This window comes from Pelecanus crispus, chromosome 4 (genome assembly GCF_030463565.1).
Source record: "Pelecanus crispus isolate bPelCri1 chromosome 4, bPelCri1.pri, whole genome shotgun sequence".
Lineage (NCBI taxonomy): Eukaryota > Metazoa > Chordata > Aves > Pelecaniformes > Pelecanidae > Pelecanus > Pelecanus crispus.
The window spans coordinates 74801357-74819882 of NC_134646.1; the positions used below are offsets into that span (position 1 = coordinate 74801357).

Sequence of the window (18526 nt, forward strand, 5' to 3'; positions counted from 1 at the left end):
GGATGTGCTGTAGTAAAGTTACCATGATTCCAAAAGCCTGTATAGTTTCTGGTTACCAATTGTATTCTTGAAAGATAATTTAGTTCCTTGAATCAGATAATCTAAGTTCCTGTGCAGTCTTAAAAATGAGTTGTAAAGATTGCATAGTTTGACTTCCACTCATCTAGTTACTTTTCTTAATTTCAGCCCTATTAAAAAAATCAAAGTTAAAATCTGGATGACAAAGTGTCTAAATCTTTTAAGCAGTGAGATTTCTGAGACCTGGTGAGCCCTACACAGCACCGTTAACTCCTCTGTTTAGAGGAGTTATCAAAAAATGGACTGTGCACTTATGGTCAGTACAAGCATTGCCATTGATTTTAGTGGAAACAACGTCTTTGTACTACCTATCTGGTGAAGAACTATAATGCTTGCCATGGGAATTATGAATAGCTGCAAGACTTTTCTATGGGCTATTACTGCCCTTGCTAAAATATCCTTGTGGTGATGATTCGGACATGAGCAGGAGAACTTGGATTAACTCTAGCTGTCTCTTAAATAGATCCACATTTTAAAACAAATATTTGTATCTAGTGTACTGGTTTGGCCTTTTCTAACTGAAGGTCATTAAGTGTGGAATGCATTTCCTATTGCACTATAAAAGTAATGAAGGATGTGCATGGGGTGCATTATTTGCTCTTTCATACTGTATCTGGAGCATGGGGAGAATTAGTGATCTGGACACAGGATTGTGTATATAATGTTTTTCTCACTGCACTTGGGAAAGTCACTCAAATATTTTGTGCTCAGAAGCTTGTGAGGAAGGGTGAGCTGTACAAGGACGTGAATCCAGGAGAAGGTCTTTGGGCCACAGTTGGTGCAAGATATGATTATTGTCTCTCTGGGAAGAGCAGATTGCATCAAAGATGTAGTGATGCTGTTCTAACAGCCCAAGCAGAGAGGATATTCCTTGCCCATTGCTAATGGGAGAGGAAGAGAGAGGCCATAGCCTCCACCGATATAAATCAGTCCAAGCCTTTTCAGCAAGGTGTTAACTCTGAATATAGAAGTCCTGCCGCAACAGAGCAGTTCCAATCGTGTGTTAATAGTGTGTCTTAACTCTCCTACAGAGCTTTGAAAATAGCCTTTCAAATTCTGCACGCTGTCTATTAAACAGAGTCTGATTCTCTTCTCACTCATCACAATTTTATACTGGAGTTGATCTATTGATTTCAGTTATGTTGTGTCAGGCTGCCATTTCTCCAAGTGAGTAATTCGGCTCTGTGCATAGGTTAAGTGAGAAAAGAGGATCCTTCTATTATCCCCACCCATGAATGTCTCATTCATCTAACCTGTAATCTCTCTGGACCAGCAGAATTTGGATAATAACAGGCTGCCTCCTGGGAATGATCTGAACTGTAAGCAGTTAATATAGTCTCAGTACATTGGAAATTGAAAAACTCTTGTATGAGGGTTTAATATAATAATTTTACAACTAACTCACCTGGCAAAGGCAGTGGTTTCCCTACATGAAAAACATTTTATACCGCTTCCTTCTCTTTCCCTTGATAGCCCTGTCATATGTTTCTGTCTCTCTTCCCTCAGGTTATCGCTACATCACTTGCCAGATTCAAAATTGCTCTGATAAGACAATGACAGTCCAGTTTGCTGGTGGCACTGATCGGGATTCCCTGACTGTGCAGGATGACTACATATTTCTTCAGGTACTGCCACTTTCTTGAGAGACAGCCCCTTTTCAAATTCAAAAATAAAATTGTAAACAGTGCAGCAACACTGTAATTTAGGAGCATGGAGAAACCTGTTCCAGAGTATGAATGATGCATTTATGAATTTTTACATGGAACAAAGCATTCATTTATCAGTCAAAAAACCCAATGTGTCTCTAATTTGTGCAACCAGTTGCCTGTTTATGCGGTTGATTTTAATTTATCACTGACCTAGCTTTAACTATATGAAAATTTTCAAGTGGGTTGTGTGGTTCAAAGTTACTTTCTATAAATACTCTTCTGTGTTAGACAAAATGCAACCCTTATGTTCTTATGTTTACAACCTCTTCTGGGTCCTTTTCAGTACCTCCATGGCACAAAAAGGTTCTCTGAGAAGAGCATCCAAGGAAAGCCACTGACAGAGTAGTGGCTCAGCTTCTTTGTATGGATTCTTCTCTGAAGAGGTTTTGCTGGGAAAGAACTTTAATGGCTGTGCTTAGGAAGCGAAAGGATGAAATGGCCATAGCTGGAGAGCTTGGAGTAACTTAGAATAGAATCATTTAGGTTGGAAAAGACCCTTGAGATCGAGTCCAACTGTAAACATAACACTGCCAAGTCCACCACTAAACCATGTCCCTAAGTACCACGTCTACGACTTGTGATGGTCCAAATTACATTCAGGTTATTTCATTCCCAAACTACAAGATGTGCGTGCAGAAACTGGGCTGTGGAACTCTGTGAGCACTTACGGTACAGCTCAGGCACACTTGAAAATTTAATTTTATGTGCTTGGGACTGGTTGTGATTTGAATCTATCAGAGCTGCAAACTTCTCAATGAACCATTATGTCCTCCCTATTTTTTAACATGTTACTAGGGAAGTCACTTATACGTTCCTTAGTCATTGGCTATCATTTTTCCCTAACTTTGATATGATTTGCTTGTTGCAAGGCTTGTCTATTTATTGACTTTTGCAGGGAAGCAATATTGTGGCAATGGAGAGGTCTCCCCGCTGCTGCCTCAGTGTACATCAGATTGGCTTCTTTGCAGCTTTCCTCCTTTGTGGCTGCTTTTTCCAAGAGGATCTGTAAACTAATAGAGACACAAAAGATCTGTCATCCTCTTGTTTGGCACAGTGGTTTCAAGGGCCCACATGGCTTAGAACGTTTAGCACCACAAAGAAACAGCAAAATGGATTTGTGAAAGAAGTTTTGAATTAAAGTAGGAATTTTTGCAGCTCAGGTCTAGCACTCATGGCACTTGTTTTGCTCAAAGGTACTATTATCTGTGGCTCCCCCCAGGCACACTCTAAAATCCATTTCACGGTGTGTAGACGGTGAGAAGTGCTTCTCACAATGTGAACTTCCAGACTGCTGTGCTCAGCAAAACACTGGCTGCTTCCACTTCAAGCATTTTGTTTTGCTGAATGTCTTGTATAATTGCATCTTGAGCGGTTGTTGTTCTATCTCATGCCAGGCATGGGCAGACACGAAATGGAAGTGCAACCTGGAAATATACACACAAAGTAATAGAGAGTTGCTACTAGCAAAATGATGCCATTGGTAACATAGTCTCTGTAGATTTGAGACATGTCAATGCCCCAGTAGATGAGATGTGCATGTATTCTCCGTAAAGGGGAAGCATCTCTTAGTCTTTTCCTTTCAGACTTATCTGCAGTAAATCACAGTATGTAATATAAATCTCTCTTATTGCTAAATTGGTTTGCAGTTAGCCATATCTATATTATTGGAGGATAGAAGATAACTCTGGGATCCTATAGTCACATCTGAAGGGCAGCCACCTCTGAGGTGTGATGCAGGACACTACTTACCTGTTCCAGTGAAACCAAACAGCAGCTGCACATCTGAGAAGCAGCATACTTATGAAACCACATAGAAATTGTTTTATCACTAGACTAAAATATTGCTATATAAGTTAGAATATTGCTATATTAGTTAGAATCAGACAAGGGACTCCTCTTAATATCACAGCGATACTTGTCAGAAAGAAGATGGGACAGAATCATCTGTGCAAAAAGTGAGGAGAGTTTCACGCTGCCTTATTGCCCCTGGCATCGCTCACAGCCCCTGAGCTGTGCAGCTGTGAATCAGTGTTGCAGGTCTGCACTGCTAAACCTGGCCCAAATGTTAGACTTCTGCCCTCTTTAGAGTAAGATCTCAACTCCATTTCTTTAGTATGTCTATATCCACGAAGATCAGGAACTTTCTAATACTCATCTCTCTTCCAGTTTGCACTGACAGTCAGGCAGTTTCAGAGGTGATTTTAGTAGGAGGATTAAAGTTTCAACACTGTTTTTAAGCACAGACCAGCCTTTAAAGGCAGTAAGGTTTGACACGACTAGCTGCTTCAACTCCAATTCTCTACTGCCTTGCATCTTCTTCAGTCATTTAAAATGAGTGACATTAAAAAAATGCATTATGAACAAGAAGGCTATGAAAAGATGGATAAGACTGCTATTTAACACTAATTAAATAAACGGTGAGGTTTTTTGTTTAATCCATCATTTAACAAATCACATTCCCAAAGGGCACCATGTTCTTTCTACCACAAAAAAAGGAAATTGGTTTAAAGAAAGAGGGAAAATGATTACAATATTAAATACTTTGATGTCTTTAAAATATTCAGGTAGGTGGACCTTTTTTCGGGTCCATTTTTCAGAATCACTTTTTCCTTCCTGAAGAGGAGGAGAGCAACAGAGTTTGAGTCTGTTTGGAGTCTGTTTTGTCACAACTTTTGATTTATGCTTTTAGGAGTACACTCTGCAAATTAATTGCATGCAATAAAAGTAATAGCTATGTATTTCAGTTGCAGGTTAAAAAGAAAAAATGTCTTCTATTGCAGACTCTTTATATTTAACATAAACTATCACAGGGTTCCGTTTTTCATTTGTATAGACAACCTCAGCAAATCGGACCAAATATTATGTGTCTTACCGTCGCAATGGCTTTGTACAGATGAAGTTGCCAAAATATGCATTGCCAAAAGTAAGTATACATATTTCTTTCTATTTATGTATTTGTACTCTTCTCTTTCTACCTAAACTAGTTTTGTTCTTTTCTTTTTTAAACCTCATTGTTCTGAGATCACAATTTCTCCTTGTAAGGATTTCTGAATCCCATTTGTGGTATATTCTTATCCTACTGTTTCTATTTTTATTTCAGGAATATAGTAGCTCATAAACCAAAGCGGGCAAGAACATATGATAGCTTATTTTTCATCAGTTACTGCAATAGTTTTTGAGCTTTGCTTCCATGAAACAGTGCTACACGCCCAATGGCAATGTAATGATATTGAGTGAGTGTTCTTTCAAGAATCAATTACAGTTTTATTCCACATGGTGCTTTCTGGTATAAGCATGAATAGTAATATAAAAGAATTTTACCAGTTGATGGTGCTCTATTTCATTAAAGAATCCCAGTATGAACTTTAATTACTTAACAGAATGTCAGTGTTTGTTGAAAAGTTCCTTCAGTCTAGCATATTTTTATAGTGACAGGGTTTCTATATTTGCATAGTAAATTAGCAATAAAGCACAGACAGATATTTACATATGGTCTAACGGATGCAGCTGAACTTTTGTGCTGCACTTAATGTGTTTCATAACTTTATGTATAGTTAGAAGGCTTCTACAATCCTGAACAAAAATGACTTGGTGGTTTTAAAGAACTAGCTGGATAAAGCCCCAGGTAACTTGGTCTGGCCTCACAGCCTACCCTGCTCCCAGCAGGTCAGTCTAGAGACCTCCTCAGGTTCCTGCCTTTTCATGTGATTCTACGTGATTCTGTCACTTACTTAGTAGAGAACTAAGATATGTTATTTTTGCATGTCTTGAAATGCACAGGTTTAATTCATTGCTCATCTAATGAAGAACAGTGGAGTACAATGTATTTCCTTCTTTTGTTGTTGCTCTGAAACAAAGAATGTGTTTAATGTTGTTTTTTCACCTTTGTGTTTTTTGTTTTTTTTTTTTTTTTTAAATCTAAGTGGTGGCCTGTAGTCTTCTAGTTTTAAATATACAACGTATAACAAACCCCTCAAATCAAATCCTCAGATGTTATTTGGGATATGCTCCCAGTAGCACTATGGAAATAGTTCTTTCTGTCTGTCTGTCTTTCTCTATTTTGACAATAAATGCATAGACAAGGACAGGTAGATAGATCAAACATTCCACATATTTATTTCAGTGTTTTTAAGGCCTTCAATGTAGTCTCTTTGTTTCTTGGGGAAATTTGTAATTAGGAAAACAACAGGAGAATATACAGTGCTAAGTGTTAAAACACACCAGGTGTGCCCACTCTGAGGGACTGCAGCCCTTGGGCAACTCCTGCAGGGGCAGGGACATCCCAAGGGACTGCAGCCCATGGGTGACCTATGCTGGAACAGAAGAAAGCAAGGGAGGAGCAATGGAGGAAAGCAAAGAATAAGCAAGGAGTGGCAGAAAGAAACCCTTCTGCAGATGACCCCAACCTCCTGCACAGCCCATTGTCTCACTGAAGCAGTTGGGAGGAACCATATTAAAACAAGGTGGAAACAAGGGGCTTGAGGGTAAGAAGCGGGGAGAACAGGTGTTTGATTAAGCTGATGCTGGAGAAGGGGGAGGAATGATGTTTCCCTAAATGTTTAATTATTTATGGTATTTTTTCAAAGACCCAGATCAGTAATTAAAAGTGTGTGTTAGCTGGCAATAAATTAAATCACATAAAGATCACCAAGTTGCGAATGTTTTGCCCGTGGCAAATTTCCTAAAGAAATGTCAGTACACTATATTAATGAAAGGCATGTTATTTGCCAGATCTAGCTATCTGACACATCTCAATAAATGGGTGGAGGTTGTCAGAACTCAAGAACTATATGAGACTATTGTCTTGTAGGCATCCACGTTTGTAATAGGTGAGCTTGCATCAGTTGTGAAGAGCAGCAAATGTTATGGGAGGGTTGGAGACATGGCACACAGTAGGTGACCTGGATCTCTGTTCCATCGAGCTTTCTTTGGCAGCAAAGCCAGTTTAAGAAGTTCTCCCCAGTCATTTATTTCTACTGCTCTTCTGCAGTCCGCTATGACATGTGTTGTGTTTGCGGGACTGTACTATAAACAAGAGCAGTGCAGCAAATGTCATTGAAAAATAACCCTGAAAAAAGTACAATTTGTTTTTCAAAAAGGCAGATCAAGAGGCAACATGGTTGTAGTGAAGAAACCTCCTTATGGGGAGAAAATATGGAGTCTTGAAAGCACTTTAGTAGAGAAAGACCCACCGTAGCTGGGAGCTGAGTCCAGATGCATGCAAATTAGAAACTGAGCTGGACTTCTTAATGGTGTTGGTGATTATGTATTTGAAAACGTGCCAAGGAAAGTGACAGATACTCTAGGTTTTGATGTTTTCAAATCATAACTGAATGCCTTTCTGGGAGATTTGCTCTAACCATACAGAATTTATTTGCTCCTTCTGTGTCTTATAAAATATGCAGAAATAATTGTGGGAAATTCTCTGGTTGGAAAGATAGCAGAGAGCAAACTAAGGGATCTAATCATCACTTTTAGCCTTAAAATCCATTAATCCACAAAGGGTGCTTAGTTTACTGGGCATATTCACTTACTGAGTGCATTTCTGACATACTCAAAAAATGTCAGTCATAACTCACAAGTATTTCTGTCATATGTAGTCTGGATTGTTTGAAATAGTGCTGCATGCTGAATTCTTTTGAATTCTTTGTCTTGGAAAATATGGGTTTTGTTTGTCTTTTTTCTTTTTTTCTTTTTTTTTTTTTTTTCCTTCCCTTTGCTAAGCAGATTAACTCCAGGCTTGACTCAATAAATAAATTAGAAGTTAATGGTTTAATTTTGGATAGAGTCAATAGCAAGATAGGAACAGGATGACTGTGTCATTTGGAAAAGGATGTTTTTGTGTTCTTCGTAGTTCAGGCAGTACCTGATGAGTGGAACAAAATAAACTGGATCTCTTTAGCATTTTGATGATGCCTGCAAGAGAAGTTTCTTGGGTATCTGCACACAACAGAGCTGAAAATTTTACTAAGAGGGCCTGGAAGCCAGACATCCATTAGAACAGTGGTGAATGTGAGAGATTTTAACCTCTTCTGTAAAAGACACATTTTTTTGAAGTGATTCGGTACCTTCACATTACAGCAGAAATTTTATATACTAAAGTGAATAAGAACATAGCTCTGAAATTTTCACACCATATTTCAGTAAGAATCATCAGAGTGCAGTAGAAATGTATCTTCCAATCCAGTTTGAATAGAAGGCAAAAGATTCATATGAACAAATTACTGATGAAATTTTGCAGAGAAGCAGGATATAAGCAAAGACACTGGCAGTGGTACATCTAGAACACATGACTGCGGAGTTGCTACTTTCATGGTGGCAGCAGATAAACAGAAGGAAAGAATTTACAAAGAATTTGTTTTTTAAGTTTAAGAACAATAGCTTTTAAAAGAACTGAGTTTCAGGGGGTTTTAAGTATTAGATCCTGCCTAACCAGGAGATGAAGCTGGTTTGAAATAGGCTATATTTCATTTTTCCTCAAAAAAAATTGAATGAGGCTTCAGAAAATCTCTTTCCAAGTGGTCTCAGTAAAGTGTTTCATGTCACAGGCCAGGGTTTTTGAGCAGTGACTGTGTACAGGGAAGGAAAACTGTAGCCGAGTCAGAAGATACTGCAGGGTGGTCAAGGATCTTTCTAACAACATTAGGAGAGCTGTGCTGGAAAACCAGGCTCCAGCCTCAGGGAATAGTGCTGGGCTCTTCAGATATCATTTGTTTGTGGCACAGATGTGTTTCACGGTGATTTTATGTATGCAGATAGAATGAACATTTTCAGACTGGGTAATTACAAAATGTTATTGATGTCTCGTTTTCCTTTCCATATGAAGAGGTTGAAAATCTGCAAAAAATGATTCAGTTGTTTTATATTGTTCATACTTGCATTTGTGTCTGTACTTGTCCAACTGTACCCCCAAAGAGAAACCTAGAAAAGGATAAATGTTTGCCCTTGGACATATCTCAAGGCCTCCTTACTTGTGAATCAAAGGCTGATAAAAGCAGCTTCTAGCCAAGCTTCACACATGCTAAGTTTCTAGGCTCGAGCTCCACAGTGCCACTTAGATCACCTTTGTGATCTATATATATACAGATATATATATATATATATATATACAGATATCTATATATATACAGATACAGCCCTGTATATATACAGAGAGCAGAGCTGTTGGGGGCCATCTAATGAAGAGAATTTAGATTTTTTTTCTTTTTATCCCCCTCCCCCCTCGCTGTTGAGAGGTTTTTGTGGGGGTTTTTGTGGGTTGTTTTTTTTTTTTTAGTACTGTGTTTGATACTGACACTACATTGAATCACACAGCTGTCTCCTGCATTTGACAGGAGGCAAGTGCCGGGTGCTGCCAGGCAGAGTGGTAGCAAACATTGGTGAGACCCTATTAAAGGGTGCCTGTATGCTCCCCAAAACAGAAGAGGAAGTTTGGAGTGATTGTTTTAAAACTGAATTGGTTTTTATACTATATTCCATTTTACCAAGATTGCTTGTTCTTTGCTGCTAGAGCTAGATCAGGAGTGAATTAAGTCATAGGAAATGAATAACAAATTCCAGCCCAGAGCAGCAGGATTGCATTTGTGTCATGAAATGGCTGGGTAGGCATGCAGGTGTGTTCCAGGGAGATCTGGTGAGATCCAGGGAGATCCAGTGATTCCCCCTTGGGCTGTTTTCAGCCTGGAGCAGGGGTTCAGCTGCTGCTGCTGGGAGAGCGGGTCTGCCAAGGGGCGCAGGCTGCAGCCCCATCTGGAGGTTCATCACACTTGTATTGCATCCAAGTCCCTGCAGCTCTGATTGCCCTGGCCTAGAGAAGTGTGGTGTGGAGAAGTACATTGGGTTCTGGTCCCTATTAGGGATTTTGAGTCATGCTCTGTCATGGTTTAACCCCAGTTGGCAACTAAGCACCACACAGCTGCTCGCTCACCCTCCCCCCACCCCCCAGTGGGATGAGGGAGAGAATCTTGGGGGGGGGGGGGGGGGACTAAAACCCGTGGGTTAAGATAAAGGCAGTTTAATAGGACAGCAGAGGAAGAGAAAATAATAATAATGATAAAAGAATATACAAAGCAAGTGATGCACAATGCAATTGCTCACCACCCGCCGACCGATACCCATCCAGTTCCCGAGCAGCGATCGCTGCCCCCCAGCCAACTCCCCCCAGTTTCTATACTGAGCATGATGCCATATGGTATGGGATAGCCCTTTGGCCAGGTTGGGTCAGCTGTCCCGGCTGTGCCCCCTCCCAGTTTCTTGTGCACCTGGCAGAGCATGGGAAGCTGAAAAGTCCTTGACTAGCATAAGCAGTACTTAGCAACAAGTAAAACATCAGTGTGTTATCAGCATTCTTCTCATCCTAAATCCAAAACACAGCACTATGCCAGCTACTAGGAAGAAAATTAACTCTATCCCAGCTGAAACCCGGACATGCTCTAATGTGACTAACAATGAAAGTGGGAACTAGTTAATTCTGACAGTTTAAGGAAAAAATTTGTTAACAATATTGCTGACCAAACCAAGGAATCTGCTACAAATCATGGTAGTTTTACTGTTGCAATTGGAAGAATTTAATTATTCTGACTTCCCTTCCCATCTCTGGTAAGTAAACTCCATTGATAATGATCTCCTTTTATGAACTGATACAAGACATTTGTTGGTTCTGCATTTGTTCATGCCAGCTACAAAATCTTAGTAATGCGAGAGCTCTACTGTCTGCTATATCCTACTGCAATTCAAAAGTTTAGTTCTGAAAAGATATGGTGTGGAAAAAGCTTATTTCATCTACTTTGATCTCTGTATGTCTTTTCAATCTTGTGAAATAGGCAATAACACAAAATTTTTGGGGTAACCAAGATAAAAGGGAGTACAGGGGAAAATAAACAAAAATAAAAGAAGAAAAAAATCCTATTGCCTTAGAAATAAGTTAGCCTTTAATGTATTCATGGTAATATGAATCTCCTATACATGCCTTTTATCCCCTAGTGCCCTTCTGAGGGGCTCGAAACAGGCCCACCTCTTCCTTGCCTCAGTCTGAGATATATATAGCTATTTTAACCACAGGTTTTCTTCCAAACTTGCCTGTATCATCCAATAATAGATATAACACTATCAGGAGTTAAATATTTTGAGCAGTTTTACTCTTTCTCCCTAAATTGCCACCATTCTTTTGAAGCATGTATTCTTCTCTATCAAGCTCCGTCTTACCATAACTTTTCAAGGATTCCTCAAATGGGTCCATTCATTAACAGCAGAAATGGCAGGAATGATTCCTGCAGCCCCTTTGTCAGCAGACAAAGTTCTTTTGAGGCTCTGGCTGCGTGATGGTTGGATTATGAAGTACTGAGGCTATGAGAGCTCATTTAGCAAGGCTCTTAGTCTCCCAAGAATTGTTTCTCCGCTTCGGTAGGCCCTTCGCCATCTCTGCCATCCATCACTCAGGGAGTCTTAGGCTGAGGTTGTTCCTCTGTGCGAGGCAGAAGAGCAGTTTGCAGCTGCAGCAGGGCTACTTCTCCATCCTTCTGAAAGTCCATTGGAGTTGCTGTTGAACAAAGAATAAAGGGGAACACAATAGAAATACAGGTAGCAGTGGCATTTGATGCAGTAGAAGTATTCCTTTCCCGGGCGGTGTCACAGCACTAGCCAGTGAAGCTGAGCTGCAGCAGCTGTCTGGCTCCACAGTTACACAAATCCATCTGAGGTGGATTCAAGAACTCTTCTTCACAGTGTAACTTATTACTGATTTCTCTCATTGCACTGTTTTACTCGGCCAGGCAAGGAAGATTAGGGAGATTATCTTTGGGATATATACTATCCAGTTACCATGATTGTACTTAAGAGATTACAGGGGTATAAATGTGGTGCAACTGGAGGTCAAGGCTGAGACTACACAGCCTTGAGTGCTTACATCTGTTGTGCTTCTGATACATTCACTCCTCGTGATTCTCTATTTAATTTATCACTTGCTTCAGGTCAATGTATTGCCCGACCACAGCATTAAAAGGTTGCTGAGGGGCAAAATTCTGACACTGGACTGAAAATTGTAAGATTTGAAAAACAGGGATTTTGTGGTTCTTTTTATTTGCCTTATTGACTAAAGCACCACAGTCCTGCCTGCGTAGCATTATACCAGCTATGCTGAACCTTGCCTACAGTGTTTTTACTTAATGATATTTCCTATGTCATCAGCCCATTTTACTACACAAAGGAGCACTGGCTTGCTGTATGATCCTTGTCATCTTTTTTTATTCTTCTGTCTTCAGCATGTGATTGTATTTGTTTGTGTCATAGGGTTTCTTATCACGGTAGTATAGTAAGCCGTATTGAGCATTTCTTGAATATAACATTCTATAAAGTATTAGTAGACTTACAGGCTGGTGAGTTACTAAATGTAGATGGTATGGGGCTGTATACAGTGAAAGCAATGCATTTCTCTTCCCTTCCTCCTCTAAACCTCTTTCCTTCCTTCCTTCTATCCTAAGCTCCCCCAAACCCCAAATCTTTTAATTTTTTAATACTTTTGGGCTTCTTCACTGATTTTTCATTTTTGATTTGGTGTTCATTCAGCCTTCTGTGAAAACAGACTCAACTGCATTAAAAGCAGATAATTTTTGAAAAAGGTTAGACTGATCATGTTGGTGTCTCTGTGTTAAAAGTAAAAAAATAACTCTCAAGCAATGTGGATGTTTTTAAGAAGTAATATTTGATCATTGCTCTGTACTGGCTGGAAGAGTTCTTGGGTGCTTGCTTTCCATTGCATGTCTGTGACTCCGTGGGAAGGGTGTGCCGGAGCAGGCTCTTGGCAGGACCTGTGGACCTGCGGAGAGAGGAGCCCACGCTGGAGCAGGTTTGCTGGCAGGGCTTGTCACCCCGTGGGGGACCCACGCTGGAGCAGTCTGCTCCTGAAGGGCTGCACCCCATGGAAGGGACCCACGCTGGAGCAGTTCGTGAAGAACTGCAGCCCATAGGAAGGACTCACATTGGAGAAGTTCATGGAGGACTGTCTCCCATGGGAGGGACCCCACGCTGTAGCAGGGGAAGAGCGTGAGGAGTCCTGCCCTGAGGAGGAAGGAGTGGCAGAGACGACGTGTGATGGACTGACCACAACCCCCATTCCCCATCCCCCTGTGCTGCTCGGGGGGAGGAGGTAGAGAAAATTGGGAGTGAAGTTGAGCCCGGGAAGAAGGGAAGGGTGGGTGGAAGGTGTTTTAAGATTTGGTTTTATTTCTCATTACCCTACACACGTTCTCACTCCTCTCTCCTTCTCAGTTTTGATTGGCAATAAATTAAAATGATTTTCCCTAAGTCGAGTCTGTTTTGCCCATGATGCTAATTGCTGAGTGATCACCCTATCCTTATCTCGACCCACGAGCTTTTTCGTTATATTTTTTCTCCCCTGTCCAGTTGAGAAGGAGAGTGACAGAGGGGCTTTGGTGGGCACTTGGCATCCAGCCAGGGTCAAACCAGCACATTATAGCTCTTGAATTAAAAAAAAAAAAAAACCCCAAAAAACACCGAAACCAAAAACCAAATCCTGTCCTTTTAATGATATTTCTATTTGTATGTGTAACACTTCAAGTAATCTCAATACAATGTGTTTTTGTTTTCCCCTGTTTTCACAGGATCATAGAAAATAGACATGGAAAGGATCTTGAGAGGTCCTTTTCCAAAGCTCTACTCTTAAGAACTCCTGAGGATGAAGACTACTTTACCTCCCTGAGTATTTTATCCTCAGTGTGTATGACCGGGCCCTACTATAGAAGGATATTCTGATATCTAACCTAAATCTCCTTCATTGCAATTTATACCCAATATTTAACTCCAAGTAGACTTAGAAGTTTATTCCATTTTCCTTGGGGTGGCTGTTTACATTATTTGAAGGCTGTTTTCTGCCTACTGTCATCCACCCATAGAGAAATGACCCCATGGACTTGATTACATAGTGGACTTTAGGGTGCTTGCAGCCTTCTTTGGTTGCACCTGTAGGTAGACCTATCCCTGGCCCTGGGTTAACTCACTATCTTGAACCTATGAGTAGTTCCACAGATTTTTAGTGATGAACATACAGAAATCTGTGCATAGTGTGATATAATATTACCCACTAAAGAGAGGAGGATGAAGGAAACATTGTGACAAAGGAATTAGCAGAATATAGTGCACAAGAAGCACCTTAGCAAACAGAACAGAGAAATCTCATGGGGTTTTAGAGGTTAGAAAAAAGGAGTTTTGGACAATACAGCTAGTAGCACCTCAAACTGTACAGAAGCTTACAACCTAAGATGATGACATAAAATAAATGGAGAGTACTGGTGTTTGGGAATCACAGTCTATTGTTGATACAAATTGCCATGGTAAGCTTTGCAAAAACAAAAAAAGAGAGAGAAGTGAGAAGGGCAAGCATGGATGCTTGGGTCAGCAAGACATGGATCAGAGCAGACACGTCAGACTGGACAGAGCAAAAGTAAAGCAGTAGAGATGAGAGAAAGGATGTCTGTGGAGGAATGGGCATGTCACAGAGGAAACAACGTGGTTGCTGTGGCAGATTTGGGAAAAGATTCTGCCTTGGGACACCTGAAAGTGCACAGAATATCTTATTTGAGCATGAAAGTGAAAGGAAAGCACAAGAGCTAAAATACTGAATGTATACATAAAAGCAGCCTGGAGATAAACAAAAATCTGAGACAATAAGGAATGTTCCAAATCCTGAAGATCTCTAACATAAGTGAAGATCTCTATAAATGAATTTGAATAAATCATGTGTGAATAGCATAATTACAGAAAAACTAGATGATCAGCAGGACTTTGAGTATCCTGCAGAATGTGGAGAGAGAAAGCAGGAGGTCCAGCAAGAAGGCAATTACAGTAGTCCAAGCATGAAATCGTCAAAGAATAAATGCTTTCCTTATAGGATCTGCTGAGATTACAGCCTAAGGTAGTATCTGTGGCCATGAATTAGATAAAGCAATAAAAACTTGCATTGCCTCAATCAAGATATTTCTTCTTTCTCAGATGTCCTTACTAGTTAACTCTTTAGTGACACTAAGTTCTGTCTAGCAATATTTCCTGACATCCCGTCTTCACATGCTTGTCATCTGAGCAGCGGGTAGCTGGGCTGAAGGGCTGGACTTGGCACACTGAAGACCCAGCCTCTGTATTTGTCATTCAATTTCTTCTTCCTCTTTTTTAAATTCAGCTTTCCAGGATAGGAATAGTAAAAGACTGACATGACAGTTTAGCTTTGTTTTAGCTACATTTTCAGCAGTCTGTGTCATTTAGGGTTTTACAAGATAAATTTAAGAATTGGGCATGAAATTTGCAGTTTTCCTTACTTTGTCAATTAATTTTCCCAGAGTATTATATCATGACTGGGCAGAAAGTGTCATGCAGGATTATTGCAAAGTAGTATAACTGAAGGACTGGTTCTTGAGGGAAAAGAAATCACTATGAAAGCTGAACTGAAAATCTGAAAGTGTAAATTCTGAGTGGAAGGAACAAAGTTCAAGACAGTGGAAGGGCAATTTTCACTTGCTAAAACCAGGATCTCTTAAATTCTTGTTTCAGAAAAAATTGGCATCCAGCATTCTGAGTGTACAAACCTCTTTCTGGGTAATAGTCGCTGCCAAGAGAAAAGTAAACTCTCATTTGTTGCAGTAAACTTTTCCAGTTCAACCCATCTTTCTTTCACCAGATCCTTCTTTCTGCCCAAAATTAATCTTCCTGTCCTTCTGCACCACACATTTTGGCTCTCTGTGTGCTGCTGCTGCTGGCTCAGCAGCTCCTACCCCATCGTGAGACGAGAGGCACGCCGGTGCTCCTCCCAGCTCTCGCCTCTGCCGCACGGGCCACCCGTACAACCACTGCTGCCCCACCAGCGCCTGGAGCAAGGAAAGCGCCTTACCTGCATTCACTGGAGTTTTGTGTTTGTTTATGGCACTGTATAAATGTTTTATTATCATAATGTGGATGATAATTTTGCTGAAAGCTCCTGGCTTCCCAGGAGAGTAAGGGCTTTCTAGAGATTTTCACATGAAAAAAAGAACTGCTTCTTTACTCCTTGCTTCACTACCTGCTTTACTTCCATCCTTACTTAACGGATAATCATGGGAGTTTTTCACACACTGCAAAAGAAAAGGTGATTTCGGTATTAGATGTGGTGTAATGTGGGCTGCCCAGCCATATAGTTAAGGCAGGAGATGAAGCGTTCTGTACATGTAAGAGGCTTTTTAAAGAACCTGTTGGGATCCGTTGCTGTGTTTTGCTGGCACTTCTGTGTCAGAACAGTTACTATTTCACACTCAGATGGAAAGAATTAAAGATCTGGCAGACTGTCTGCCTCTGAGTTATTTTTGAGTACAAGAGAAAAGGAATCTATTAATGGGATGCTAAACAAAAATCTACTTTAGTACACAGTTCAACAAGAATGTCTTTGAAAACAGCATTGAGCTGTCATCGATAGGAAACTTCACTTAGGTTCTTTTGTGTTGAGATGTGTCGGATACGTAAAAATAAATTTAACTAAATGATTATTTAATAACCAACTTTTGTTCATATTAAAAATCTTTCCATTTTATTTTTATTAACTTTTTTTTTTAATCTAAGTGCCTCAGTTGCATCATGTGTGTTGCCTGAAGTGTGACTGCCATGCTTTGCCAAGTATTCAGTGTTACTCATATTTTCTTCAGTCTTAACTGGATTCTTACAAAATTTGTTTTATTTCTCTCTTAGAGTTCTACAAAGTTGTTTTCTTGATATATTTATATATTTTTAAGTCAATTTTCCCCAAACATATTCTCTTGACATTTTGGTAGCTTTATTTCATATTCACTCCATCACCTTAGTTATTTTTCGAGTAATAAGGTGACCAGAACTGTATACAGTTTCTCAGTTAAGTACCAAGGTCATAAAGAGTTTACAAGCTTTCAGTCTCCGTGACTAGATGCCATTTCATATGTAGCCCCAACATGTGCCTTTTTGCTGCCATATCCTATTGCAAACTCATGTCCTTCTTTTTTTTTTTTTCCTGTTTCCTAAGCTTAGTGTAGTGTTGCTAATTCCTTATTTATTTTTTCTGTTTAATATTACTGTTACATTATTTTCCCCAGCTGTGCATTTTTTGTCTTGAGAAGTTTGGAGTGAAGAAGCTGGGAAAACTGAAAGGAAGCTGTTACAAAATCCACGCCTGAAATTCTTGAGAAATGAATGCAGAATGTTGACTCTCATGTTATTACTGTTGAGTATTTAAGTGGCTCTGTCTACACAGATAAATTAGCATTATGTACTATAATATACGTGAGCTGTGTGCATGATAGGTACTACTTCCTATGTATAATTGCTGTAAATTTTATCTGATCTTCTTTGTGCTATGTTATGCTTTACCCTGGACAATTCTTAATTCTCTAGGTACCTGAGGATTATTTTTTAGATTAGCTTTGTTTATGTTGTTTCAGTCTTTCATTGACTCTCATCCAGGTCTTGGAAAATCATTTACTTTTTCCTTTCCTTTTTTCCTTTTCAGGGAGTCATTTCCCATAAAAGTCAAAGCACAGCACAGCTTTTGCACATTCATGATTTTTGGTCTTCACTAAGCTGGTTTGCACTCTGATAACCTGTAGCCAGAAGGCAGCGACTGAGCACCTCAGAGTGATGGGATACGGCATGTTGATTAGTATTGTGTTGAGATACTACTGTCCTTTCAGATGCATCCCCCCTGCCTCCCGTACTCAACTCTGCTGGCCAATTTATTACTGTTTGTAAAATAGAAATGATAGGAACATGAGTCATTTGGTATCCTATTGTTCTACAGGATTTACAGATAATCAGTACAGATGAAAACCAGGTGTTTGTGGCTGTTCAGGAGTGGTACCAGACAGACACGTACAACCTGTACCAGTCTGACCCGCAAGGTGTTTACTACTCTATCCTGCTAGAGAACGTCCGGAGCACAAAGCAGCCAGAAGAGAACGTCCTGATAGATATTCTGGAGGTAGGTCTTTAATGTGTATAGTCTGAATGGAGTTTCAATTTTTTTTTTTATTTTGATTGAGTATAATTAATTTTACATTAATATATTTTTACCGTTATCTCTAATGTAAAAGACTAGGATTTCTTTCTTATTGGTAGTGCATCGTTACTACTTACATGTTTCCCTCTTGCCCTGCTAATGTGCTGTGCGCTCTAAGAACTAGATTCTTGGTGTGGAGTTACATGGACATGCAAAACCAGAACTGGCTGAAGCGGGGGGGGGGGGGGGGTTAAGATATTGAAAAGTGAAGCTGGCAGCGCAGTTTATTACTGAAGTAAGAAGTTACGTAGCTGCCTATGTACAGCTTAGTTCTTCTAGGTGACTCAGTGATACACTGCCTGACTTACAGCAGGACATCTTTTAGCCAGTAGGGTCTTAAATAGTAATCCTGCAAGCCTTGTGCTAGGTTGTGTCAGCTCTGACAAGTGAAGAACCAACAAAATTAGATATTGGACAGCAAATCCACTTGCTTTCAGTAGGTGTCTTATGCCAACAGCATTTGCTATGGGACAAACTCTCCTGTAAACAAATCTATCTTGGATTTTAACATCAGTGCACTTGGCAAAAGAAAAGACTGAAGAATATAGCGTTCTGGAAGAGTAGCAAAAACTTATTAATTCCATTCCTGTTGATGGTGACATTTAAATGTAATAGCGTGTACATTTGCTCTGGTTCTGTTCTTTCTTGTAGCATGTAGCTCTGGCCATTATCAGGATATTAA

The 18526-nt window shown here is 40.0% G+C and overlaps 1 protein-coding gene across 1 annotated transcript in view; it reads left to right on the forward strand.

Moving 5' to 3' along the window:
* Positions 1 to 18526, forward strand: part of SORCS2 (sortilin related VPS10 domain containing receptor 2) — a 591852-nt gene that overhangs the window by 497384 nt on the left and 75942 nt on the right. Inside the window, exons 7-9 of the mRNA XM_075708979.1 lie at positions 1585 to 1703; positions 4621 to 4710; positions 17587 to 17766. Coding sequence (XP_075565094.1) covers positions 1585 to 1703; positions 4621 to 4710; positions 17587 to 17766 — 389 coding nt within the window. The remainder of the gene's footprint in view (positions 1 to 1584; positions 1704 to 4620; positions 4711 to 17586; positions 17767 to 18526) is intronic.